At 40.6% G+C, this 26,917-nt stretch overlaps 1 protein-coding gene across 2 annotated transcripts; it reads right to left on the reverse strand.

Moving 5' to 3' along the window:
• Window positions 1-3,974: 3,974 nt before the first annotated feature.
• On the reverse strand, window positions 3,975-26,071 carry unc13d (unc-13 homolog D (C. elegans)). 2 transcript variants are annotated; one of them, XR_012591811.1, is made up of 35 exons: window positions 25,926-26,071; window positions 24,012-24,035; window positions 22,371-22,427; window positions 22,203-22,259; window positions 22,018-22,125; window positions 21,858-21,917; window positions 21,613-21,679; window positions 19,458-19,638; window positions 19,327-19,371; window positions 16,706-16,777; window positions 16,551-16,620; window positions 16,354-16,458; window positions 16,013-16,105; window positions 15,823-15,923; window positions 14,600-14,717; window positions 12,949-13,070; window positions 12,779-12,869; window positions 12,638-12,694; window positions 12,442-12,539; window positions 12,083-12,134; window positions 11,858-11,988; window positions 10,066-10,183; window positions 9,826-9,978; window positions 9,627-9,722; window positions 8,645-8,851; window positions 8,463-8,537; window positions 8,301-8,380; window positions 8,064-8,178; window positions 6,683-6,754; window positions 6,509-6,592; window positions 6,295-6,415; window positions 6,088-6,211; window positions 5,738-5,958; window positions 4,198-4,635; window positions 3,975-4,144 (listed from the first exon to the last, which is right to left on the reverse strand). XR_012591811.1 is itself a non-coding variant. In XM_074619145.1 (34 exons), the coding sequence occupies exons 1-34, from the start codon at window positions 25,983-25,985 to the stop codon at window positions 4,523-4,525; spliced, it is 3,348 nt and encodes a 1,115-aa protein (XP_074475246.1). In that variant the 5' UTR covers window positions 25,986-26,071; the 3' UTR covers window positions 3,975-4,522. The 2 variants fall into 2 exon arrangements, 1 of the variants encoding a protein (XP_074475246.1); XM_074619145.1 differs by having other exon boundaries at window positions 3,975-4,635.
• Window positions 26,072-26,917: the final 846 nt, after the last annotated feature.

Here is a 26,917-nt window from a genome sequence, read left to right on the forward strand (position 1 = left end):
CATCATCTGAAAGCTGGGAACCTGACGATTAATTTGAGATGCAGCTCAGCACTGTGTGTCACGTTGTTTTAGTCAAAAATGAGAAATAAATATGAATTAATCATTTAAAAGAAGAAGAACATTATTATGGACGTATATGATGACCATCCCCATGCTTTATTATGTTTCATACATTGTTGCAGCAATTTTTGGGTTTACAGCATTTGTTACACAGATTTGGTGCTAAATTTAACCATTTTTTACCACTCTAGAATTGATAAAAATGATCAATGATCCCTCCAAAATACCACATTAAGACACCAAGACCTTGAGGAACACCAGAAAAAAAGCCATGCTGGGTATCAAAAACGGCGATGGATGGCGAGCACTTCTGTTGTGTAAACTGTTCAGAAACCCCCTTATTTTCAATCTAGCTAGTAAGCTATCCATCCTCTGAATGCTCTAGGTCTGTAGTTTGTGGCTGTAAAGTTTCATGAGGCTGTGGTTATCTTAGAGGTCACCACAGGTCATTTTTTACAGTGAGGTCAACTTAAAACAAAAAATGGTCTCAATACAATGAAATGTCTCCTATGGGGACTAACATTGTCACACAAGAGTCTCAGCTTTACAGTGAGACCCAATCTATGTAATTCAAGACTGTTTAGGAACCCCAGTATGCAGAAATATTCAAATACACCATGCATGCAAAAAGAACTACATGTGATTATCATAAAGTGGGTATGTCTGTAAAGGGGAGAGTCGTGGGTACCCATAGAACGAGTAACATGTTCCTGCAGTAGAGGAGGCTGCAGTTTCAGGGCCGCATGTGTAGGACCCTAGCTTTTTGCTAAGCTTACTGTCTTCAGTGTAAATGCTTATTTAATACTCATTGTTTTTAATTTAGTTTAAATAATCGTAATAATTAAACTGTGTTATCAGCCAGTCACGTGGGCTATTTCTAACTAGGGTCCTAGGACTGTGGTCCTGAAACGGCAGCCTTCTTTACTGCAGGAACATAATTGCATAGAACCCATTTTCATTCACATACAGTATCTAGAGGTCAGAGGTCAAAGTTTTTCCTCGACAAGTTCATTTATTTCAAAATTTATTTCGAACATGTAGAATACAAAAAAAAAAAAAATAGAAAAATAAAGAAAAAGAATGATCATACCAACAAGTGGACAGTCAGAAACAAGTAGTATTTACATACAATGAAGCGTAAGAAAAATAAATTGTCAACACTTGATGCCTTGATTTACATATTCAAAAGGGTAGCATGACATGGTTGGTACCTATGGATTCTTTAGGTTTTCCAGTTTCATATGATACCAGTATCTTCACTAGACTTCACAAGACCGAGCCTGCTACAACCTCTTCAGAATGTCGGCCGGGATAATAATCCATAATTCTTTTTTAGGGGTGTTGAGATTAAAGTTAGGTGTGCCTGAGCAGCCCTAAGACTCTAAAATCGCCCCTGAATCTCAGAAAAAGGAGTTCTGGTGCTTTCTCTCTTAAAGGGACTATTTGTAACTTTCAGAAATGCTTCTTAACAGCGACACCTGTGGCCGTGAAATCAACGAAAGTCAGCGTCGGGCTCGCGCTTGCTCGCTCTAAATATACCTGAACGAGCATCACTCAACACAGTGAGGCGACACACTTCAGCTAAAACCACAATATCACTCTATATTTCAGCTGCTTGGCAGTAATGTTAGCTGACCAGACGAAGGTCTCTCCATGAACATGATTTAGATCTGATCCTAGTGTTGGCTTTTCCTGCCTAAATGCAGGCTGAGGCAGCGGAGCTCTGCCCGCAGCCGGAGAGAGCAGAGGAGACACCGGCACCCGGTCGGTAACGAGAAGACAACGTAAATCTCTGTAGAGCTCCGTCACTTCACAAGACACGGAAAACCTCTGTTGGTCTGGAGGAGCTGCAGCAGTTATTTCTGCACAAACGTCCCCTGTACATATTCTCAGAGCTAAACTAACTCTTCTGCAGTGTGGAATGAACGCGCGTTCACGTCTAGAGGTGGAGCGAGCTGAGCTGTCTGAGTGAAGGCGAGCAGGCAGAGGAGGAGGGTACAGCGGCTACACGCGAACACGCATATGCGAGCGCGCATGTGTGCCGACCCGCTACATTTATACGCTTACAAAGTTACAAATAGTCCCTTTAAAAGGTACTTTAAAGGCATTTGTGACACTTTGATTTCAAAATAGTGTCATAAGTTTGTTTGGAAATAGCGGGCCGTTGGTAACCCGTCTTTCCCAGGTGAGTGGCTGAAAAGATGACCAACAGTCTTGGAGTACAAAATATAAATTATCTTTATTTCATGAGCTACAATCGACTATTCAAAACCTGTATAGGGGATCACTCTGCTATGGCTGCGTAGTACCGGGCGGCCGCTGTCGTGCCAAAAAGTGATCGTCTGCCAAAAATTGATTTGTAACAGAATAATCACAATAGTGGCCAAACAAGTGTTTGCAGTTTAGTTGTCAGGCATATCATTTGTGTGATTTAGGCATTGATAGGCTACTATTGTTTCGGATAATGTGTTTGGAATGTCTAATATCGTTGTTTATATTTGGAATTAGACTGTAATTATAATGATTTACGGATGGGTTATAGAAATGATCTCCTTTGCATTATGACTATGCATTATTTTACCTGCTCTGTGCCATAGATTATAAACCAGCCCAGTACTGATTTTGATTCAGATAATAGTAGCTGTAAACTATAACTATAACTGACCGACACAGTTTTAAGAAGCTGCACACGCTCCTGTGAGTGGCCATCACTTTTTGGCACGACACCTGTCAACCCTAAAAAGCTGCAAACGGCACCCACCTTCCAGTAGGATGAGCACAAAAGCCAAAATCTTGGGCTGGCTGGTGCCACACGACGTCCACTCAGTTACTGCTCCCCAGTTCAGAGTCCCAGGCAGCACCCATAACTACCCACCGGTGTGCTCAGTCACCACGCCGTCCACCCTGATTGAGCACTCCCCCCAGATACAACCAAACAACCTCACACAAACAAATCCCACATCTCACTACAATATCATCAAGAACCATACCAGCATTTCAAGCTTCATCATCAAACAAGTTATTTGTTGTAATGAGAACTGTTAGCTATACAGGGCTACCTGGAAGTTAGCATCGCACTGGTTCCCTCGACAAAGAGGATTTTGGATTATTGCAGAAAATAAGATTTTTGGCAAATGCTTATGATTGGAAACTTACATGTTTTTTTCCCCATAAAATGATCTCCACAAATGGACGCCATTTTTAGGATTTTTGTAGCGTAAATGCAAACACCAGAAGTAAAAAGCTAACGTTAGGCTATAAATTAATTACAACACGGTTGGATGGAACCGATATGGATGAGATGCATATGCATTGCGACAACAGATACGTGAATGTAAAACTACAATGGTCTTCTTAGCTGAGCTATAACTAAATAAGGCTTGGTGGCCAGGTAGTGTCACTCTGGTACACTCTGCTGTGTGTTTACATCCATTTCAGGGTACCATGAGTAACTGTTATCATTTCTGAAAAGAGGCAAATTTAGTTGTCACAGCAAAGATCTCAAAACCTTCTAGATGGATGGATGACACGGTAGGTTAGCAGTTAGCAGGGTTATGAGCTGTCTTAAGGTCTGAGAACACTTATAAAGATCTGTTTAGCATCATCCAGACAATGATCCTATATCGCTGCAGCCAAAAGGGGGCCGTCAAACCAGTCTGCTGGTAGCGCTTGTCTAGATTATATTGAATTTCTTGTTTAATTTAGTTTTTTTTTTTTTTTTTTTACAAAATGCATTTAAAATGGTCAATTACTGTTGAATAATAACAGAAAATATTTAAATAATGTAGTAATATTTGTTTAAATTGACAACAGATGGCCTCTGTTAAAGCACTCAGGTTTTCTCTAATATTCTTCTACATAAACTGGAAGAGGAAAGCATGTTAACACAATCAAGGCAAATGTACTCAGTCAACTTGTGTAGTCTTTGAAATTACATATTTTTAATTTTTACTTCAACGCTTTTCATGTTAACTCAAACATACAGACTTTTGTTAAAACCAGCCCATTTTCTATGTTTAAAATCAATGTGACAGGTTTTCAAAATGTTTACATTTGTAGTAATCTTTGACATTTCACCGTGTGTCTAGTATATATATACATGTATATATATATATATATATATATATATATATATACATGTATATATATATATATATGTATATATATATATATATACATGTATATATATATTCAAACACATAGTTAAATGATGTCATATTTATCTCTTGCAGTGATTGGACAAAGGATCAGGAAGCAGACAGATATGTATGGTGTGTGAGGTTTAAATGCAGGTTCATGATCACTGTGATGGTCTTTGGTAAACCCATGCTCAGCATACTGTCCAGACACAACTCATCCAACACCAGTGTTTCTTTCTGAGTGGATATTTCTTTGTTTTTTGGTACAGATCATTAAAACAAATATAGTATATTTTTGGAGGAAGAAATTGTCCGTGTGTTTGTTACGGTTGAATCCCCTCCTGGGACTGTTTCTCTCTCTGTCTTCGCTTCTTCACGTAGGCCTGAGCCTCTCGCTCTCCTCTCCTGGACTCCAGTAACCTCAGAATGCTGTCCTCTGAAAGATGAGAGACAAGTTCAGGATTTGCGGTTTGCTCATTTTTAAATGTTGATTAGTGCAGTTTTAAAGGGATAGTTTGGGTGTTTTGAAGTAGTGCTCTATGAGGTACTTATCCATAGTCAGTGTATTAGTTTAGAGAAGCAGACAGGAGTTACCGTACAGATGCAAAGCAATGTTCTGCTGTGGATGGGGCTGGCAGCAAAACATATTTTAGACACCGAAAAGAAAGGCCTACCTGAAGTGTACGCTATATTTAGAATATTTTCAGTCTATGCATCTGATGGGGAACTGAAGCCGTTTTCTATGTTTTCGCCAAAGCAACCAGACTCCATAAAAAAACTGTAATTTTACCTCACAGAACACGGGGGTTGCTGGTCTTCAGCTGCCTCGATCGGTTATTTTGTTTAAGTTATTGTGTGACTTTGGTTAGTTCGGATTCACCAAAGTCACACAATAGCACAATCAAACTAACTGATCGAGGCAGCTGAAGACCAGCAACCCCTGCGTGTTGCGAGGTAAAATTACAGTTTTCTTCAGTGGAGTCTGGTGGCTTTGACGAGAGCAAAGATAACGGCTTCAGTTCCCCATTGGAAAGGGCAATCTGATGGCAAGGTAAAGCAGTGAAAATGTGCAAAATATAGGGTACACTTAAACTGATATAGATTATTTTAGGTGGCTAAAATACGCTTTGCTGCCGACCCCGTCCACAGCAGCACATTACTTTGCTTCCTTGCATTAACTCCTGTCTGCTTGTCCAAAAGGGGGGCGTGCCGACCGTCGTCTACTATAGGTAATACACTGACTACGGATAAATACAACCCTACCTTAAAACACCCGAACTATCCCTTTAAGGTGGGTCCTCTTTTATGATTTAATGTTATGTCCCTGTCTTAAAAATAAGTTTTTTATATTTTTAATCTATGTTTAATCAGATTAAATGAATACAGATATACAGTACATATTGCACAGAGAGTGGGTAGAAAGTGGGGTTTAATAGGGGCCCAGCAGGTAATTTTTTTCGCCATGAGTCCCCTTGGGTTAATAGGTTAATACAAATGAAATCCTGCTTCATTGGCCTAAACCCACTGACAGATCCTACCATTAGGTTTAGGATGCATCAGAGGCAGTCGGATCTGAGCGGGGATGTCGTCAGGCTGTGAGCTGAGTCCATCTCCTTCCCTTCGTCCAGGAACTCCCGGTATGGCCTTAAGGCCCAGGAAGGCCTCGCCTTCAAAGTCATCTGTCCTCAAGGTGTCGTGGTCCAGAACCGTCACCACCAGGCAAGCCCCCGGAGCCTGGCACTGATCCAGGGATACCAGACTGTGACAGAGATCAGAGGATGAAGATAAAGCAGTTCAAAAACATCTGGAAAGCGGATGGCTGTGCAGGTTCACTTGCGAGAGGGAAAACTGGGATGTGAAAAACGATACTGACGAATACAAAACTTACAATTCAAAGGCCTCATCAAAAAGAGGATTGAGATCACAGCTTATGATCCGTGTGCTGCGAGGTTCTACCTCGGCGAAAATGTGGTTGGGCTCCAGACATAGCTGCACAAACGGATCACTGAGACCTGGCAAAGGCATCGGAGCGTTAGGCCATCGGGAAAGGTTCAATATGCATCTATATAGCTGCTAGTGCTCTGCATGGTCTTACCGTTAGAGTCCATTGGTAAGAGGTTGACTGCATTCAACACCTCAACTCTGAGTCTTTGGTCTGATCTCCTGTAGGACGTGAGGAGGGTGACTGCTCCGTATTTCTCTCGACTGTACACTTTCTGTCGCGTATACAAGGAGAAACAGAAAGTTTGAACAACTAGCATGAGTTTTACCGTAGTCCGAGATGCGTTTCTTGCCGGCGCCTGTCTCACCTGCTCTGATATTTTCCTCACAAGGAACTTCTCCACGAGCTGCCAGCTGCTCAGAGAGTTGTCAGTCAGGAGATCCTTGAGAGCCTGGAAACACAGGAGAGAAAGATGAAGCACATTACACACTTTTTTTCTTTCATTTTGGTCTGAGGAAATGACAAATGACACATTCCTCACCTTGTACTCATCAGAGTGGAGTGTATTCATAGGGAGCCCGTTTCCCTCAGCGAGGAAGCACTGCTGCAGGCACTGAAATACACACGACACTAAATCAAATGTACCATGAAGCTATGGCCCCCTGTAAACCCCAAAATGTTGTTATTGTACTGATTCAACAAATAAGATATCAAATGTTAATTAGTGAGTTTTAGAGGTTCTGGTAAATGGATTTATTTGACCTTTGGACTGAGCCAGGCCAGCTGTTTCCCTCTGCTTACAGTCTTTATGCTAAGCTAAGCTAAAAGTCTCCTGGCTACAGTTTACTGGGCATATTTTCTAAAATGTCGACCTGGTACTTTAAAGGTGCTAAATGCGAGATTGGGATTATTTCTATTGCCTCTGCACGGCTCTCAACATGGCGACGGCTGAGCTGGCGGCTCGCAGCTAACCAGCTGTGGAAGAAGTACTCAGATCTTTTACTTCAGTAAAAGTAGCAATACTGCAGTGTAAAAATACTCTGTTCAAAATAAACTTGAAGTACCAAAAGTAAAAGTACTCATTGTGCAGAATGGCCCATTTCAGAATATTGTTTATTATATGATCAGATTATAATTATTGATGCATTATTGTGCACATCATGCAAATGTTGCAGCTGGTAAAGTTGGAGCTTATTTGAATTACTTTATATTTAGTTTAACCCGTAATAATACGTCGCAATCTAAATCTGCAAAGCAACTAAAGCGATCAAATACATGTGGTGCTTTAAAAAGTACAATATCTGCCTCCAAAATGTAGTGGAGCTGAAGTATAAAGTAGCATAAAATGGAAATACTAAAGGAAAGTACAAGTACCTCAAAGTTGTACTTAAGTAGACCTACTTGAGTATATGCACTTAGTTACATTCCACCACTGCAGCTTATGATGGGTCATGTCTAGAAGGTAACCTGCAAATTGCAAAATCTGGCAAAAACTTGCAAAAACTCTCACAAGACACGCTGCCCGATGACCTATCCCAACCTTATCCATTGAAGCCGTTATCTATGCTTGTGCCAAAACCAGTAATTTTACTTCGCAGAACATGGTAGTTGCTGGTCTACTGCTGCCTCCATCGCTTAGTTTGTTTGTGTTATTGTGCGACTTTGGTTAGTTCAGATTCACCAAAGTCACACAATAGCACAAACAAAGGGTATGAGAGCAGTGCAGAGCGGCGGGCGTGAGCAAGCGAGTGACTTCATTCTCTGCTCAGGTAGACATTGCCTCGCTATATCTTTACACAGACAATAGTTGTTTGCTGCTATATTAATGCTCTGGATGTTGTACACAGCACCTTTAAATTGCTGCTAATTTACTACAAAAGCTTTCTTCTGAAGTCGAGACAAGCACATGGCTGAGGACCGACCTGCAGTGTATACAGCAGTCTCTGGCAGAACACCATGAACCCTCCTTGTTGTGGATGCTGAGTAGCCACCTGGTAGAGGATCTTCACTGAGTTATTCCACAGAGGAGTCAGGAGACTGGACATGAGAGGAAAAGATTCACAATTTCACGAGGTGATACAGAGTGGTAAAACTGGATTAACTCCACACGGAACCATCAGAGCTCACAATGACAGAACTGTGACATGTAGTCGATGTACCTGTTGAAGTTCTCTTGAACCAGATTTTCATTCATGTACTGCAGCTCTTGCTCCAGGTAGCGCATCAGAGGGTCTGCAGCCTAAAAGAGAAGAGGTTGGATATATCAGGCATGCATAAGAGGCATCTCTATCTGTGTTACACTGGCGGCGGTCATCACCTACATCCTCTGTGGACTTGGAGGGAATCCTCCGCCTGGTTGACATGTTGCGGACATGAGTCTCGATGTCTGTGTTTAACTGAGGAGGCAGACGGAGAGGTCATGTTGAAGGTTTCTCTGTATCATCATTTCGTTTCAGTTTCAAGGATTTACTGATGATCAAATGTCACATGTTGAATGTCTCACCTTTTTCCCCAGAGTGTCTAAAGCGGAGCGAATCTCCCGGCCGAGGACGCCCTGGGCTTGCTGCAGCTGCGAGGGCAGAGTGTTGTGGAACTGGCTTTCCCCTATCACAGTTTGGGTCCGATCTCGAAGCCCTGGCCAGTTCAGCTGTGTGGGAAGACGGGTCAGCACTGACCGCAAGTGCTCCAAGTCATTCACCACCACGCACAGCTACACAGAGAGGAGAAAGGTCTGAGATGTGTATTATGTAGCGTTTAGGGCTGTCAAAACACGTAAATGCAAATTCGTTTTTACGCCACTAATTTCTTTAACGCATTACTTGCGATTTTTAGGTTGTAGCAGGCTAGAGTGAAGATACTGGTATCATATTAAACTACAAAACCTAAGGAATCCATCGGTACCAACCACGTCATACTAACTTGACGGGAAGGAGGTTAAATAACGCTCCACACATGCGCTAAATTTTGTCGAGGAAAAACTGTCATGGCCATTTTCAAAGGGGTCCCTTGACCTCTGACCTCCAGATATGTGAATGAAAATGGGTTCTACGGGTACCCACGAGTCTCCTCTTTACAGACATGCCTACTTTATGATAATCACATGCAGTTTGGGGCAAGTCATAGTCAAGTCAGCACACTGACACCCTGACAGCTGTTGTTGCCTGTTGGGCTGCAGTTTGCCATGTTATGATTTGAGCATATTTTAATGCTAAATGCAGTACCTGTGAGGGTTTCTGGACAATATCTGTCTTTGTTTTTATGTTGTTAATTGATTTCCAATAATAAATATATACATACATTTGCATAAAGCAGCATATTTGCCCACTCCCATGTTGATAAGATTATTAAATACTTGAAGAATCCCCCTTTTAGGTACATTCTGAACAGATAAGAAATGTGCAACAATCAATTATGATTACATATTTTATCGATTGACAGCCCTAGCGGCATTAGAAATGTATCTTTTCTCCTCGCCAGCCCCTTACCATGTTGATGGCCCTGCCGTGGTCGGACTTCTCAGACAGCACCCTGACCCTCTCCTTCAGGATGTGACAGTAGTTCACTACAATCTTACACACATCCTGAAAACACACAGAAAGTAAAGATAGACCACAGCCAACTAACAGCATCCCCACACTCACATAATCTGACCAGTTACAGCATCTGATCAATGGCACACTGTACCTCAGTGAGTTTGACCATGAGCATGAAGGCCTCCTCGGGGTCGGGCCAGGACAGCTGCTCCCACAGCTGGCAGATAGGTTGGACACACGCCACCAGGTCCACTGCCGAGGAGCTGTGTTTTATGGGCACGGCACCGGTCTGCAGGGGCTGGAGCTGAGAGAGGACGGTTTAAAACATGTCATGATAATACTGCCTGTGAGTGAGATTAACTTTATCATAATAGTAAAGCATGAGTGTTACCTGGTCTACCTGCACGGCCCTCTCCACCCTGTCCTGAGTTGTGCTGAACGCCTGGTTCAGCCAGTAGGGCAGAGCCTCTCTGAAGCCTTCTTGAAAGTTCGTCAACTCCAGTAATCCCCTGAAACGACAGAAAGAATGTTGATGTTTGCTCAGTAGGCAGGGTGGGAGGGTTTTTCCACTGACTGTACTGTATATCTTTATATACAGTCTATGATATAGATGGACGACGCAGCTCCACCGCCTTCCACTGTACAAAAATGAAGCCAAAATCCCCATAAAGCCATTTTGTGGCGTAATATCACTAATAAAAATTTATATTTTGCAAAGTTGGAAGAAAATATCATCTTCTAGTAGTGGCCATTTATTAAACTGAGACACATTTTTAAGGGTGAAAGCCTTTCCTGAGACTGCTATACAGTACTGACTTAACACAACTGTACAATAATTTGTGCAATAATTCAACTGTGCAATACTCTGTCAATAATACTGCATTTATACTGTACATTTCAAGAAATACTCTTATTTAATTCTTATTTATATCATTCTGGCATCTATATTTAACTCACTCAAAGGGACTGTTTGTAACTTTTTAAGCGTATAAATGTACCGGGTCGGGACACATGCACTCGCATATGCGCGCTTGCCTGTGGCCGCTGTACTCTCCTCCTCTGCCTGCTCGCCTTCACTCAGACAGCGCCCGCACGTTCTCGCTCCACCTCTAGACGTGGACGCGCAGTCACTCCACACTGCAGAAGAGTTAGTTTAGCTCTGAGAATATCTAGTGGACGTTTGTGCAGAAATAACTGCTGCAGCTCCTCCAGACCAACAGAGGTTTCCCGTGTCTTGTGAAGTGACGGGGCTACGCAACGAGTTACGTTACCGACCGGGTGCCGGTGTCTCCCTCCGGCTGCGGGTGGAGATGACAACTCGCTGCAGAGCCCCGCTGCCTCAGCCTGCGCTGAGGCAGGAAAAGCCAACACTAGGATCAGCAGTGATTCATGGAGAGACCTTCGTCTGGTCAGCTAACATTACTGCCAAGCAGCTGAAATACAGAGTGATATTGTGGTTTTAGCTGACGTGTGTCGCCTCACTGTTTTGAGCGATGCTCGTTCATGTCTATGTAGAGCGAGCAAGCGCGAGCTTGACGCTGACTTTCGTTGATTTCGCGGCCACAGGTGTCGCTGTTAACAAGCATTTCCGAAAGTGACAAATAGTCCCTTTAACAGAATCCACTTCTCAGCATTTTGTATTGTATTTACTTATAAGCCTTTTATAGTGTATTTACTTATTTGCACTGTGGTTATATGTTATATATTGCACGTCTTAATGCAAATGTTTGTACATAGTTCATATTTCTTATATTCTTATTTTGAACTTTAATACTTACTTATATTTCTTTACATACTTTGTGTTTATACTGTAGCATTAGGTACATCATTTACATGTTGCTTACTCCTTTATTTGAAGGCAGGTCCACACACTGTCTCCTGTAGGTCGGTTGTGGATGTGCCAGTAAGGGAGCTACAGTGTGCCGACCTTCATTTATGTTTTCAGTGTGTTAGCTTCTGCCACTCCAAGTTTCAGGAATGCAAACCAAACCAACCTGAACATTGACAGTTCAACAGTAATTCAATAATAGAATAATATAGATCTAGTGTTATTCACACCCACTTTAATATCAGTTGAAATGAACACATTTGGAACATGACAGGTGGTGTCGATGCAAGCGGGCTGACCTCATCAGATAGTGAGAAGAACTGCTGTAGATTACGGTGTGAGTATGATGACTGACCTTTTCTGTAAGAAAGCCTTGTCTTTGTGGATGGCCTGCAGGCTCAGGTAAACAGGGAACAGGCTGTTGGCTAGAGCCTGCTCCATCTGACCCTCAATCAGGGACAAGATTTCCCTCACTTCCTTTGCAAGCTGTGGAGGAGAGAAGAGGAGATGAGATGAAATGAGAAGTTTGTCAGGAAAAGTGGAGGTTGAGGGGACTGAAACGGTTCTGTTTGCCTCTTACCAGGGAGTCGAACCTATTATAGACGACAGTGAACACATCCACTTGCACGGCACTATAATGATGAGAGAAGGCACATTAATGATTGCAAGGGTTACAATATTCCCAATGCTATTTGGTTTGCTACAGTTGAAACACAGTTGTTTCTAAGTTTTTTGGAGGTAGCTTTGATTTTTCATTTTTTTTGAATACCATTGAATTATACAGGACTTAAGGGGGAATAATTAACAAAACCAGGACGCTGGAACTGACAAACCTGAATGGAATGCAGCCATGATCAATGTTGATACCAAGTCAAAATGTCTATGAATGAAGAAAAGTCAAAGCTAGTACTTCCAGTTGTCTCAGTTGTCCCACCTCACCTGACAAATACCCGATTCCAGGCATCCTTGTTGTGTTTGATGTCTTCCTGAACCTCCCCGATCAACCTGGAGAGGGCGCTCACGATCTCTGACAGCTCCTGTGTATCAGCATGATGCAAAAACAACATGACTTTAGTGCTGTCAGATCAAATGGAGAAACCACATCACCCTCAACTCCACAATGTGAAGGCTTCACCTTAGTCATTGGCTGATGTAAACCCTTTTTGACGGTGAACCACTCCTGTGTACCTGTCTGATAGAACAGTGACATTGGGAGTTATTAAAGACTTATGATATACATACTGTTGGTAATAATCTCACTAGTATGATTACTGACCTGTATGGCATCGTAGACCTCATCATACAACTCAAACTGAGCTGGGTTCAGTTTCTGAAACGCCCGAGTCTTACAGATCTGGACCAAGATTCTGAAACAAAAAAAATGTATTGCTTAATGTCCGTATTTAATGACTATGTCAGCCAATATATAAACACAGCTGTGTGTACCTGAGCAGTGTGTGTAGTTTTGGAGTAGCGCTGGGAGTTGGGGGGAAGATGTCTCTGTATTTGGCCACTAGACACAGTCCGTACTGCAGGAAACCATGAAGAGAGTCTCCAAGTTCCTGTTTCTGTTAACAGAATGCAACACATTTCTCAACGTTCATTGTGTGCTTAGATAATAACTCTTGGTTTCTTTTGAACATGTTAGTAGAGGAACCAAGAAAGTCTGGCATGAAAGAAAATGTATCTCTTTAAATAAGTGTAAGATTGATAAGGTTGGAATAGGCAGTGAGTGACAAGTATCCAGATCCTTTACTTTTGTAATCAATCAATATCACAGTGTACTCTATGAAAGTAAAAGTAAAAGTCTTGCATTCAAAAATTTACTTTTTAGGAGTATAGAAGCAGTATAACATACTCAGGAATTCAAAATAAAAATACTTTTTATGGCCTCCACATACTTATTGAATTATTATTAGTGAAACAGTACCATGTAAGCATCATTTTAATGTTATTGATGGTCAAGGCAGAGCTAATTTGAACTAATCTGGGTAGTATAATATTTAACATTGGATCGTATTTTATGAACCGATCACATGTTTTGAATGTAAAATCTTCACCTGGAAAATAACTAGTAACAGACCTTGTCAAATAAATGTAGTTAAAGGGTGGATCATCTACATTTCTTTCCATTTTTTCAAATGGAGACGCCCACTCAGCCGCAAAAAGCAGAGACATAGGTTACCAAAACAAGCTAATCAATAAGATTATGACTAATGTGAACGCTAGGTAAAATTATTTATTTTTGTGATGGAGTCTGGTGGCTTTGAAGAGAGCGATAAAACTGCTTCAGTTGCTGTCGGAAAGGGCTGTCTGATGGCAAGGGAAAGTGGCTGTGGAGGGGACCAGCAGAAAAACAAATTGTAGCCACCAAAAGAAAATCAGTTTAAGTGTATGCTATATTTAGAACATTTTCACCGCTTTACCTCGCCGTCAGACAGCTCTTTTACGATAGGGAACTGAAGCTGTTTTAGCTTTCTTCAAAGCCACCAGACTCCATTCACAAAAACAGTAATTTCACCTCGCAGTACGCGGGAGTTGTTGGTCTACCGCTGCATCGATCGGTTAGATGGTTTGTGTTATTGTGTGACTTTCGGATCTGTACACAGTTGTACATCGCTTAGCTTCCGTGCCGGTACTCCTGTCTGCTTCTCCAAACTGGGAAATGCCGACTGCCATCTAAGTTACCGTATGTAACGTTAATACACTGACTATAAGGATGTATATACTGTACATGTAGCAGCGTCATCATGGAGAAACCTGCATCAGGTCACGTGGGAAAAGGTTTTTAGAAAGGCTTGGGACAATAGCAGTTTGATGCAAAAACATACGTACTTTGACCAACAATTGAATGTTTGGAATTGACTACATAAGGAACACCACTGGGAAGCTAGAGAATGATAGAAAACCCTGAAAAAATAAAATAAAATAATAGACCCGCCCTTTAAAAAGTATAATATTTGCCTCTGAACTGTAGCGGAGCAGAAGTATAAAGTAGCGTAAAATGGAAGTAAAGTACTTAAAGTACATGATCAAACTACTTGAGTGAATGTACTTTGTTACTTTCCACCAGTGACAGTGAAGTGAGCACTTGTACCTGTTGGTATGGCAGCTCCTGCTGGTGCCAGTGGTACTCTATACTGGTTAGCTGCTGGAGAAGCAGAGACGAGTCCACCTCTAGACTCTGGTACAGCTTGCTGTAAGCCACCCACTTCCTGTTGATGTACACACATCCACAAACTTACAGAGAAGTAAAACAGAAAGACGACACGGCATGCACACATTGCGGTGGTAACAAAGAGCCGGACGGTATGTTTGAAACCGCTATCATGCTATCAAAACAAATATTTCTGGACATACACCGGCAATTTTTAATTTCCTTTATAATAAATGTAATAACTTTTGATGCACACTGCAGTATTAGACCGTGTTCCACTGTTCTCAGCCAAAACTCTTCAAATGTATAAAAACAAAACCTTGAATTATTCAATTTGTTATTTTTTAATTGAAGCTACTACTAAGGAACTTTCATTTTGTGTCGATTTTGGCGGTCCCTGTGGACAAACACGGTAGTGTTTCCGAGCACCAGACTCCCTTTAGAAAACCTCTCATTTTACTGCAGCAGGGTCTGACAGTCTGCCCAGAGCAGTCCTGGTTCTGGTTCTCCCGTGCCTCCCTTCCCTCCAGCGAGCCCAGAAATACGGCCTGGGTCTCCAGCAGCGTGGAGAAGCTCTGCTCCTGGCTGGAGGAGCTCTTCACCTCCCGCCGGAGCTCCGACTGCATGTCGAAGGCGGCAGCGAATCCGGATCCGTGTCTGTCTGCGGCGGGCTGGTCGCTGTCAGAAACCGCTGGAGTCTGAGCTAAAGGAGTTTCTGGTCAACCTGCATGATTTAATCTGATTTCACGTGGGATCCGACCCGACGTCACCGATGACAAACATTAGGAATATTTATATAGAAAAAGCCGATCTTCTCGCTGATGGTCTTGTTTACTTATTTAGGTCATATCGAGGCGTCAGTATTAAATTGAGACTGTTTCATAACCAGTTAAAAGTTCCTTGTAGTAACTTAAAAAATTGTGTTGGATCATTAAGTTGGGCAGCAGAACTTTGTAAAAAATGTTCATATCACCTCATAAAATACTACTGAGAGTAGATCAATTATGATATCAAATAGTGAAATGTACTATAAAGCTTATTTATAGTGCATTTCTCCTCTGCTTATGGTTTTTGAATGTGTAGAACTGGTCTTAGGTTCCTAAATACTAGTATACTCTCATATAATCTGTTATAAGTCTGCAAGATGTTAACAAGGTTCTTACGCCAGGTCCTGAAGAAAAGGTGAGAGGTCATTCTGCGTAGCGTAGAGCTCCAGCAGAGTCTGAGCCTCGCCACACAGAGCCCCTTTCCACGGAGCAGAACTCTGAGAGAGACAGAAAAAAAGACAGGGGCAGTTAAGAAGAAAGATAGAAAAGTACGATACTTTCTATATTTATTGTACTTGTCCTTTACCTGTTGCTTGGAGATGTAAGCCTGAACAAACTGCTGCAGAATCCCACAGTAGTTGATGTAAGCACTACGGCCGGCACTCAGCGTCCCGTCTCTCTGTCAGTCACAAAACACAAATCCAGTTTTAAAATTGTGCCAAACTGAAGCATATACATACCATTAAATACATTATTGTCGTATTTTATGTCCACTTGTTCCTCATACTTGAACACTGGTGTCATTAACTTCACTAGACCAGCACTTGGCATTTCATTGGTGCACATTTCTCCATTTCTTCTGACATTTCCATGCATAAATGTTATTTATACTGTGACCAACAAAGTGTCACGGGATGAACTTTTTACCGCTTTATGGATGAACTTGAGATTCAGGTGGCACTGGCCGCGATCAGGATACGTCTCCGTTCTGGGCTCCAGACTGTACCAGTTGTCTTCAGTACAGTGGAGATCCTAAAGTGAGATGATGACACAAATGAGTATTAGACTTGTGATTAGACAGTGAAGAGTAAAATAGCAGATATACACATACGAACATTTACTACCTGTAGTTTCAGGACCACCTTTCCCAAAAAGTCATCTGTGCCTTTTTCCTTTTTGGCCTCCTTGATCATCCTAAACAGGCACAAGCTGGTAAGTTCACCTGCTTTGCTTGGTCATCTGTTTGTGTGTGAGTTACAGAGTAGTGATAGTGTGATACCTTCTTAAACTATTAATGTTGGTTTTGATGTCCTCTAGTTTCTGAGAGAGTGAAACCTCTTCGTCCTTATCCCTGAAACAGAAAGAGCACTGTTAAGGTCTTGGGTGGATTGTGAGACAATGGGCCCCTGGGCACAGACATGCAAAAGGCCCCACCACCTCTCCTACATAGGACCAAGACAGGTTTTAGAGTTTGTAGTTGTTATGAGTCTTTTTGTAGTTGTTTTGTGTCGCTTTGTGGTCATTTTGAGTCTCTTTGTAGTTGTTTTGAGTCTCTTTGTAGTTGTTTAGAGTCTCTTTGTAGTTGTTTTTTGTCGTTTTCTTAGTTCTTTTGAGTGTCTTTTGTAGTTGTTTTGAGTCTCTTTTAGTCACTTTGAGTCTATTTGTAGTCATATTGAGTCTCTTTTGTAGTTGTTATGAGTCTCTCTGTAATTGTTTTGTGTCACTTTGTAGTTGTTTTGTGACTCTTTGTAGTTGTTTTGTCTCTTTGTAGTTGTTTTGAGTCTCTTTGTAGTTGTTTAGAGTCTCTTTTTGTAGTTGTTTTTTGTCGTTTTCTTAGTTCTTTTGAGTGTCTTTGTAGTTGTTTTGAGTCTCTTTTAGTCACTTTGAGTCTATTTGTAGTCATATTGAGTCTCTTTGTAGTTGTTATGAGTCTCTCTGTAATTGTTTTGTGTCACTTTGTAGTTGTTTTGTGACTCTTTGTAGTTGTTTTGAGTCTCTTTTGTAGTCATTTTGAGTCTCTTTGTAGTCCTTTTGAGTCTATTTGTAGTCATTTTGAGTCTCTTTGTAGTCACTTTGAGTCTATCTGTAGTCATTTTGAGTCTCTTTGTAGTTGTTATGAGTCTCTCTGTAGTCATTTTGAGTCTCTTTGTAGTTGTTATGAGTCTCTTTGTAATTGTTTTGTCGCTTTGTAGTTGTTTTGAGTGTCTTTGTAGTTGTTTTGAGTGACTTTGTAGTTGTTTTGAGTCTATTTGTAGTTGTTTTGTGTCGCTTTGTAGTCATTTTGAGTCTCTTTGTAGTTGTTATGAGTCTCTCTGTAATTGTTTTGTGTCGCTTTGTAGTTGTTTTGTGTCTCTTTGTAGTTGTTTTGAGTCTCTTTGTAGTTGTTATGAGTCTCTCTGTAATTGTTTTGTGTCGCTTTGTAGTTGTTTTGAGTCTCTTTGTAGTTGTTATGAGTCTCTCTGTAGTTGTTTTGAGTCTCTTTGTAGTTGTTATGAGTCTCTCTGTAATTGTTTTGAGTCTCTTTATAGTTGTTTTTGAGTCACTTTATAGTCGTTTTGACCCTCTTTTTGTAGTTTTGTGATTCTTTGTAGTTGTTCTGAGCCTCTTTGTAGTCATTTTGAGTCTCTGTAGTCACTTTGAGTCTATTTGTAGTCAATTTGAGTCTTTTTTATAGTCACTTTGAGTCTATCTGTAGTCATTTTGAGTCTCTTTGTAGTTGTTATGAGTCTCTGTAGTCATTTTGAGTCTCTTTGTAGTTGTTTTGAGTCTCTCTGTAGTCATTTTGAGTCTCTTTGTAGTTGTTATGAGTCTCTTTGTAATTGTTTTGTGTCGCTTTGTAGTTGTTTTGAGTGTCTTTGTAGTTGTTTTGAGTGTCTTTGTAGTTGTTTTGAGTCTATTTGTAGTCATTTTGAGTCTATTTGTAGTTCTTTTGAGTCTCTTTGTAGTCACTTTGAGCTATTTGTAGTCATTTTGAGTCTCTTTGTAGTTGTTATGAGTCTCTCTGTAATTGTTTTGTGTCGCTTTGTAGTTGTTTTGAGTCTCTTTGTAGTTGTTATGAGTCTCTTTGTAGTTGTTATGAGTCTCTTTGTTATTGTTTTGAGTCTCTTTGTAGTTGTTTTGAATCTCTTTGTAGTCATTTTGAGTCTCTTTGTAGTCACTTTGAGTCTATCTGTAGTCATTTTGAGTCTCTTTGTAGTTGTTTTCAGTCACTTTGTAGTCGTTTTGAGTCTCTTTGTAGTTGTTTTGTGTCTCTTTGTAGTTGTTTTGAGTCTCTTTGTAGTCACTTTGAGTCTATCTGTAGTCATTTTGAGTCTCTTTGTAGTTGTTTTGAGTCTCTCTGTAGTCATTTTGAGTCTCTTTTGTAGTTGTTATGAGTCTCTTTGTAATTGTTTTGTGTCGCTTTGTAGTTGTTTTGAGTGTCTTTGTAGTTGTTTTGAGATTATTTGTAGTCATTTTGAGTCTCTTTGTACTTAATTTGAGTCTCTAGTCATTTTGAGTCTCTTTGTAGTCACTTTGAGTCTATTTGTAGTCATTTTGGGTCTCTTTGTAGTCATTTTGGGTCTCTTTGTAGTCATTTTGAGTCTCTTTGTAGTCATTTTGAGACTCTTTTTAGTTGCTTTGTGTCTCTCTGTGGTCATTTTGTGTATCTGTGTTTTTCTTTGCTTCTTTGTAGTTGTTTTTCATCTTTTTGTTGTTGTTTCTTTGAGGTCATTTTGAGTCTCTTCCTGGTTGGTACGTGTCTGACTTTTCGTAGGTGAAGACCAGGGGAGCCCCATACACTTTGGGCCCCTGGGCCTCTGCCTGATAGGCCCGTTCAGTAATCCATCCATGATTAAAGTGAAAGTAATGAAGAGGAACATTTCAAAGCAGAAAAAGTGGAGCTCTGGGTGTTTTCCTCACCACATCTCAAGGTGGAAGCTGGCCCCGGCGATGTCTCCAAACTCTCTAAACCATAAAAGAAAAAAATATATAAGAAAAACAAACTTCCACTTGATTCACTTTACACAGTTAACACACACATTTAGACTCACAGGATGAAGGTTTGGTTCCAGATGGGGTTCAGAGTCTGCTTCTTTATATCTGACTGGTAGATTTTGTCATCGGATACAGCATCCTTTACAATAGATTTAGAGGGTTTGGCTCTGGACCGGCGTGTTCGACTCTCCGCCTCGTCCTCCATTATGGTCAGCAGGCAGTATGGGTCACTGAAACCTGTTCAACACACAACAGATCTGACTGTGGAGACATGTAACATGACAGTATTTCATAATTCAGAGACAGCAAGAGACTGCTCCACAAAGACGACACACAGTTGACAAGAAGTGAAAGGAGGGGATCAACTGTCCACATGAGAACAGAAAGTCACCTAGAACACAAATCATCAGTATAGAGGAATTAAAACAAGGTACGGAAACACCTCAAGTACTTACATTTCAACTAGAGTCACTTTCAGTATGTAATGTTGAGAACCAATATACGCTAACGTGCTCAACGCTAATTTCAGCATGCTAAAATGCTTGCAATGACAATGATAAACTGATGATGTATAGCGGGTATAATTTTTACTATGTTCTCCATTTTAGTTTAGCATGTTAGCATGGCAACATTTGCTAATTAGCATGGAACACAAAGTTCAGCTGAAGGTGATGGGAATGGGTCGTTTCTAGATGGTTACCCTATATTTGCGGAAATGTGCGAAAACTCATGTGAGACTCGCTGCCTGACGGACGACCTACCTATCCTAACCTTTAAGGTGCTCTATATGATATCCAGAGCATAGCAGCAAACACAAATTTACTATGTAAAGATATAGAGGAGTAATGTCTACCTGAGCAGAGAATGAAGTCACTCTCCCTCTGTGTGTGTTGTATTCCAAGCTTCTCCTTGCTTTGTTGACACGGCCGGCCCGCACATACTTTTGGTGCAGGTTCGTGAGGTTGCCCCACTGGCTATCTCATGCACGCCGCTCTGCACTGCTCTCATATGGCAATTACAGCTGAAAACACCGTCCTGACCGATGGTGTCATTGTGGAAGCGAAGCACCCACCCTCCGGTTACCCCCTAGGTAAACTCTGTTTGCTCTGTCAGTACTGTCGACGTTGTTTCCACTGTTAGCGCTGTTAGCACCGTTAGCTGCAAGCTGCCCGGCTCAGCCGTCGCCATGTTGAGAGCCGTGCAGAGCCAATAGAAATGCTCACAATCTCACATTTAGCACCTTTAACCATTCTAGGTCAAAGCTTCAACCATCTCGCAAGAGTTTTGAGGGTGACCATTTAGACACGACCATGAAAATGTCATTAGTTCTGCAAGTATTTGGTTAAAAACCAAAGGATTGGACAAATCAGAATTTTGGTCCAATGATGGGGCTAGAGGAAAAAAATCAATACTCATCAATTGTTACAATTAATCCAGAGGGGAACATGAACTTCTGTAGCAAAATTCAATTGCAATACATCTGAAAATTGTTGAGACATCTGCTTAGCAAAAAATGCAGTGGTGGAAGAAGTTCTCAGATCTTGTATAGTAAATATACAGTGTAAAAATACTCTGTTACAAGTAAAAGTCCTGCATTCAAAATATTACTTAAGTAAAAGTACAAAAGTATTAGCATCAAAATATACTTAAAAGTACCAAAAATAAAAGTACTCATTCAGCAGAATGGCTCATTTTAGAATTATGTTTATTATATAATTGGATTCTAATTATAATGCATTAATGTGTTCATCACTTTAATGTTTCAGCTGGTAAAGGTGGACCTTATTGTAATTTCTTTATATACTGCTGGGTAGCTTAATCCATAATAATATATCATAATTTATTAGTTGATTTATATTTTGTTTTAATAATCAAAATCTGCAAAGTAACTAGTAACTAAAGCTGTCAAATACATGTAGTGGAGTAAAAAGTACAATATTTGCCTCTGAGATGTAGTGGAGTAGAAGTATAAAGTAGCAGAAAATGGTAATACTCAAATAATTACAAAAATGTAAATCTTATGGTGGCACTAGATGAAAACTCAGCGGGTCACCGAAGTCATTAGGATACAGTACATCATCAGGGAACCATGAATGTCTGCACCAGATTTTGAGCCATCTACTTAGTAGAGATAATTGTAGCTAAGTGAAAAATTTGAGCTGCTCGTAGCCCTAGATGAAAAGTCACCAAAGTCATAGGATTCATCCTTACCACTGACGTCTTTTCCCAGGATTCCCTTGGCTTCCTTCACAGTGGCCATGAGGCAGTATACTGGGGACTGTAACGGTCAGAGAGTTATTTAGACACTTATTGCTGCCTCAAACATGCAGATGACATTGTTTCTGCCACTGGTAAACGGAAATGGAAGGTGGTGGAAAGTTAAGATGCTTGAATATATATTAGGGGTCTCTAAAGGCGCATAAATTGGAACAAACATGCTGACTTCCTTTTCTCACCTCTGTGCTCTGTACTTTCTCTGACAGGCGGTAGTGCTCTGACTCCGTCATAGTGAAAGCCTGGTAAATGGAGACAGATGGAGCAAGAGAATCTGCGTCAACAGTCATACACCAACACAGCAGCGGAGATATGTGTAATGTGTGAAGCCAAGGTGTTTACCTCCTGGATGTACTGATGAAGCTGGCTATCTGTGAAGACCTCAGTCGATGACGGTTTACCCATCTTATGAGCGATGGTGTACAACAGCTCTTTATACAGAGGCTTCAGCTTTAAACAGAAATTTACAGAGTGAGAGCTCGGTTGGAAAAAAAACTGTGTGAAGGACAACAGATGAATGGTGATACCTCCGACTCCTTGTGTCTCCGTGCTTTCTCTTCTGGGTTTTCATCCTCCTTGAAATCCTAAAGGAGAAAACGGTACATTTTCACCACGATTCTGTTAGATGCAAGAGGTAAATTAAGATATTTGGAGGTTAAATTTGAGGTACATGAAGGTCACGAAGTGTCGCCTACCCTCCTTTCTCGCATTTTCCTCGTATACCCCAGTTTGCGTACATGACCAGGCGACAACTGACGAGACAAAGACAGAAAAAGACCAAAAGTCGGCCATGACAAGACAAATATTTAAAGGACCATGAATGACCATGAATACTTTACATTACAGTGGACTATTTTCCAAACCATCCTGTAGTATGAATGCATTTTCCCTATTTCCTAAAGAGCCGTTGGTTTCCATCCATTTCCATACAGAATCAAATTTTGTTCATAGACTCTTTTGTTTGAGTTTGCATTAGTTATCATGAGCCCCTCAATAGAGCCATGCATTTCACATAAACAATCAAGGACCTCTGTAAAGGGGAAGTGTTGTTGTTGCACTGAATTGCATAACCGGCCCACACTGTATCCGAGAAGATGATAATAATGACTGATTGTGAAACGTACGTGTGAAGTGACACACCGTCTCACTTTTTGTTAGAGCTGTCCTCGACCAAAGAAATTCTTAGTCGACTAACACTATTAGTTAATTACAATTTGTTGATTTATTCAACAGATCTGTAAAACTGAGTTTCTCCACAAAAAATCACGCAAAAGCACCACTTTAAATCTTGTGTTTACCAGAGATGTGCACATAATGTTTCTTAGAAATAAGTCATTCAGCATGACAAAGCGTAAAAAAATGACTAATTGACTAAAGAAATCTTGGTCGACTAAGACCAAATGGCCAATTAGTTGATTAATCGGCTAAGAGGGTGCAGCCCTACTTTTTGTAGTATGTGTTTGTGTATAAAAGTAAATTGCCTTTAAGTTCGAAACCCCATAGATCTTTTTGAGGTTTGCAGAAGCCTCTTTAACTCTAAATGGTTAAATCTAGCTGGTATCCAAAGCATTGTCCCCGTCTCCTCTCTAACATTTGTCAGCTTTTACATTTAAATCCTGAATTGCTCAAGTGAATCACCAGAATGTGTGGAACATCGCATGACAAAGGAGCTTTGGGTGAAAGACTGAACTAGTGATTAATTCTAAGTCAAGTTGAACACCTTGGAGGAACAGTGACTGATGCATAATCTTCACAGTGAGCATTAACAGAGCCATTCTCCCAATATATGGGACTCTTTTACACTGAAATGTGCTGAGTCATTATGGTCTGTCTGACAGGGTGAACAAGGTAAATGTAAAGGATGGAGGGTGAAACTGGGAATTCTTTGATACATGCTAATGAACCACTTGGTGGAGTGCTAAATGAACATGTCGAACGATTCCTCTTCCAGCTCTCATCTCAAAATGTCTAGTTGCAGAGAAAAAAAAAACACCATTACATTTGATGTAGTTCAGGCGAAGAACCATAATATAATATACTTGCAATGTTTTACAATAAAGCCATCACATGGCTATCAATGCACCAGAGGCCGAGATATCCAGACTTTTAATCCCCAGCTCTGAAAACATTGGATTTTACATTCCAAATAATGCATCTCAATGGTGTCTTCTGGTAGACCCTTCCTGTCTGGCAAATGTCTTTCAAACATCAAACTCACAATTTGTAATACAGGCTTTCTGTTAAATAAAAAATGCAGTCACAAACTTCAATAAGACATACAGAAAAAAATGACACTTTGAAAAGCGAGGCTACAGCCAGTAGCTGGTGTGTTTTACCTGTCTGACTCTTGTTAAGCCATCCTGGAAAACAGAAGATAAAGGTGTTTCAATACAGGGAATAGAATCATGATGTCAAAGTGCATAGTTAGGTCACACAGGGATTAAAGGGGACATGTCATAAAAAACTACATGTTTAGTGCTTGTACACATATAGTCCATTACGGTATCTGGAGTGCCTCTATAAGAAGTAGACATAGTGACCGTGACATCAACCTTTGGTTAGTGGACTTTTGAAGCCTCAAGCTCGGCATTTTGGCCGTCGCCATCTTGTTTATTTGCAACCAGAAGTGATACGAGAGGGTGGAGCTAAGCACAACTGAACGCTGAAATTTTTTTACAATTAACTTTCATGAACTGAAAACACACCGGGAAAGGATTAAAGTTCCAATACGAAAACATAGACAACTCCCAGACCGGACAACGCCGTGGTAGCAACCTGTCAATCACAAAGAAGCCACGCGCAAAAGCATCCCCTGTTTTATGGTCTATCTGACTCTAAATGGGACCATAATTTACTAAATGAACATCATGCTGTATTGAAGAAGACTTGAAACTAGCGATTGAGACCATAAACTCATGTTTACAATGTTTACTGAGGTAATAAATCAAGTGAGAAGTAGGCTCATTTTCTCATAGACTTCTATACAATCAGACTTCTTTTTGCAGCCAGAGGAGTCGCCCCCTGCTGGATATTAGAAAGAATGCAAGTTTAAGGCACTTCAGCATTAGCTTCACTTTTCAGACCCCGGAGTTGCCCACTGCTACCAACCCACAAAATAAGACAACCCACTCACTTTTTGTGGGCTACCTAGATCAGAAAACATGATTCAACAAGCCATTCAGATTTGGCTCCCTTTCCTATGTCAAATGCAGGCTCATTAGAATATACCACCCACAGCTTGAGAACCACCTTTGCAAAGGCAACATATTGGGCTTTTTTGGCGGGGGGCCTTAAAGAGACAGACACTAAAACGGAGTGTTTCAGACGGTGAATGCAGGAATATTCAGACAGACAGTATGAGAAAAATAATATGTTTTTTGAACATTAAAGCATGTAAACATGTTCTAGTAGAAACCCAAAATAAAAATATGAACCTGAAAATGAGCATGATATGTCCCCTTTAAAGGTCTCATCATCAGCTCTTTATAAAGAGACTTTAAAATACCTCCATTTGCCAAAAAAAAAAGCATCACGAGGCTCAGGAAACACTCATGTCGTTGATTCCTGATAGGGCCTGTCTCTGTAAGGGACTTCCTCTGTTGCTGATAACGCAAGTGACTTATAGGCAACAACCTACTCAATATCAACCCATGCAGGGAAAGTCACATTAAACTGAATGACTAGTAAACCATCCTAAAATAAATATGCAAATAAACCTGTATCACAATCAAATCACACGCAAAAATATTTTCATAATGTTACTACTACTGGAAGCTCAAAACATGGCTCAGTTCACAACAAACACAGTCTCCTTTAAATGTGTCGGCTGTCTTCCGTGACAAGCAGCCTATGCTTCATTCTGCATCATCTGATCCAGACATACATCTAAAAACAATTATGAATCATAGTCACAGCATCTTGAAATAGCCATTTGGACAACATGACTCAATGTTTCTGTGTGATTTCTTTTAACACTGTCGTAACTCATCTGACAAATTTAGGTTTAGGGATTTCACAAGAAAAAAATTATCAGCTAAAAGCCTGACGAAAATGATAACAACAAAACCTAGAGAAACACAGAACACCTTCAGAACAAAAGTGGATCATATTTTATCATATTTGACAGCATCATCTATTTGGCCATCACCACAGCGTCATATAAATTAAACGGTTAAACTGGCAGAGAGATAAAATTAAACAAAAATGTAGTATATTTTAGACAATATATACAAGTGCATTGTAGTCCTTACCTGTTCAGGTGTTTGCAGTAGATTGTCTCCTGTGCTGGTGGACTCACTTTGACTTGACATAATGATGCTAATGTTTGGCAACCAGACTCCTGCCTGGTGTGCTGTGTTTGTGTGATATGGGGAAGCTGTGTGCGCGATGCGTTTCTATGAACTATCACACAGCAGCCGGAAGTCATCACTTCCTGTAGAAGGTGGTAATAACTGTGACTTATGACTTTTTCTTCATCTAGTGCCCTATGGTGTCTGAATGCAAAATAATAGTCACAAACTCAAACTGTTCATCACCTCACCGGCTCCTTGGCTGGTTTTGCATGCCGAGTTGTTGCCCCGGTCCACTGTTATTTACTGTTAGCAGTATCACCATGGATCCCACGGTGCAAATCTCACATGAGGGATGATGAAGTGCAGCTGAATGAGGTAATGAAACGGCATGTAACATGAGACAGTCCATCTATGGGTTGTGTATTGTCAGCCCTACCTGTGTTTCATCAGGATCTATCCTATTACAAAGTTTATTTACTCCGTTTAACTATTATGGTCATGGTATGGTATAACCTATGGTGTTGTTTTCACCTTGTGAGTCTGTGTGTGTGAGTCATCATGGCACAATGTGGTCCTGGAGACACCTACTGTAGGGGGAACTACCACAGAGACGGTTTAGAGTATACTTTGTAGGAAGAATGTCTTCAACCACAAACACAGATATTTAACAGTGAAACGATAATTTGATATTTTATATACAATTTCACTTTCTTTGTACCTGAAGTAGATTTTTCCTTGCTTTAAAAAAAAAAATATTGTATATATTATATCATATCTTTTGTATTGTTGTTTTTTCAACATACTTTTGTTGTTAGCTAGCTCTCACACTAACCCTACACCAGTGGTTCTCAACCGTTCGTCATATCTCGTCCAGCTCCTTATGTTATGTGTTTTATATTCTACAATATACAGTATATATACTCTCGTTTCAGATGCTTCACTTCCTGCCC

Source organism: Sebastes fasciatus, chromosome 20 (assembly GCF_043250625.1).
Source record: "Sebastes fasciatus isolate fSebFas1 chromosome 20, fSebFas1.pri, whole genome shotgun sequence".
Lineage (NCBI taxonomy): Eukaryota > Metazoa > Chordata > Actinopteri > Perciformes > Sebastidae > Sebastes > Sebastes fasciatus.

Coding starts and splice junctions, on each gene's coding strand:
- unc13d (XM_074619145.1), bottom strand. CDS start 25,985: ATGTCAAGTCAAAGTGAGTCCACCAGCACAGGAGACAATCTACTGCAA. Junction 22,260..22,370: donor GGAAAATGCGAGAAAGGAGG/GTAGGCGACACT, acceptor TTTCTCCTTTAG/GATTTCAAGGAGGATGAAAA. Junction 16,621..16,705: donor AACATTAATAGTTTAAGAAG/GTATCACACTAT, acceptor GTGCCTGTTTAG/GATGATCAAGGAGGCCAAAA.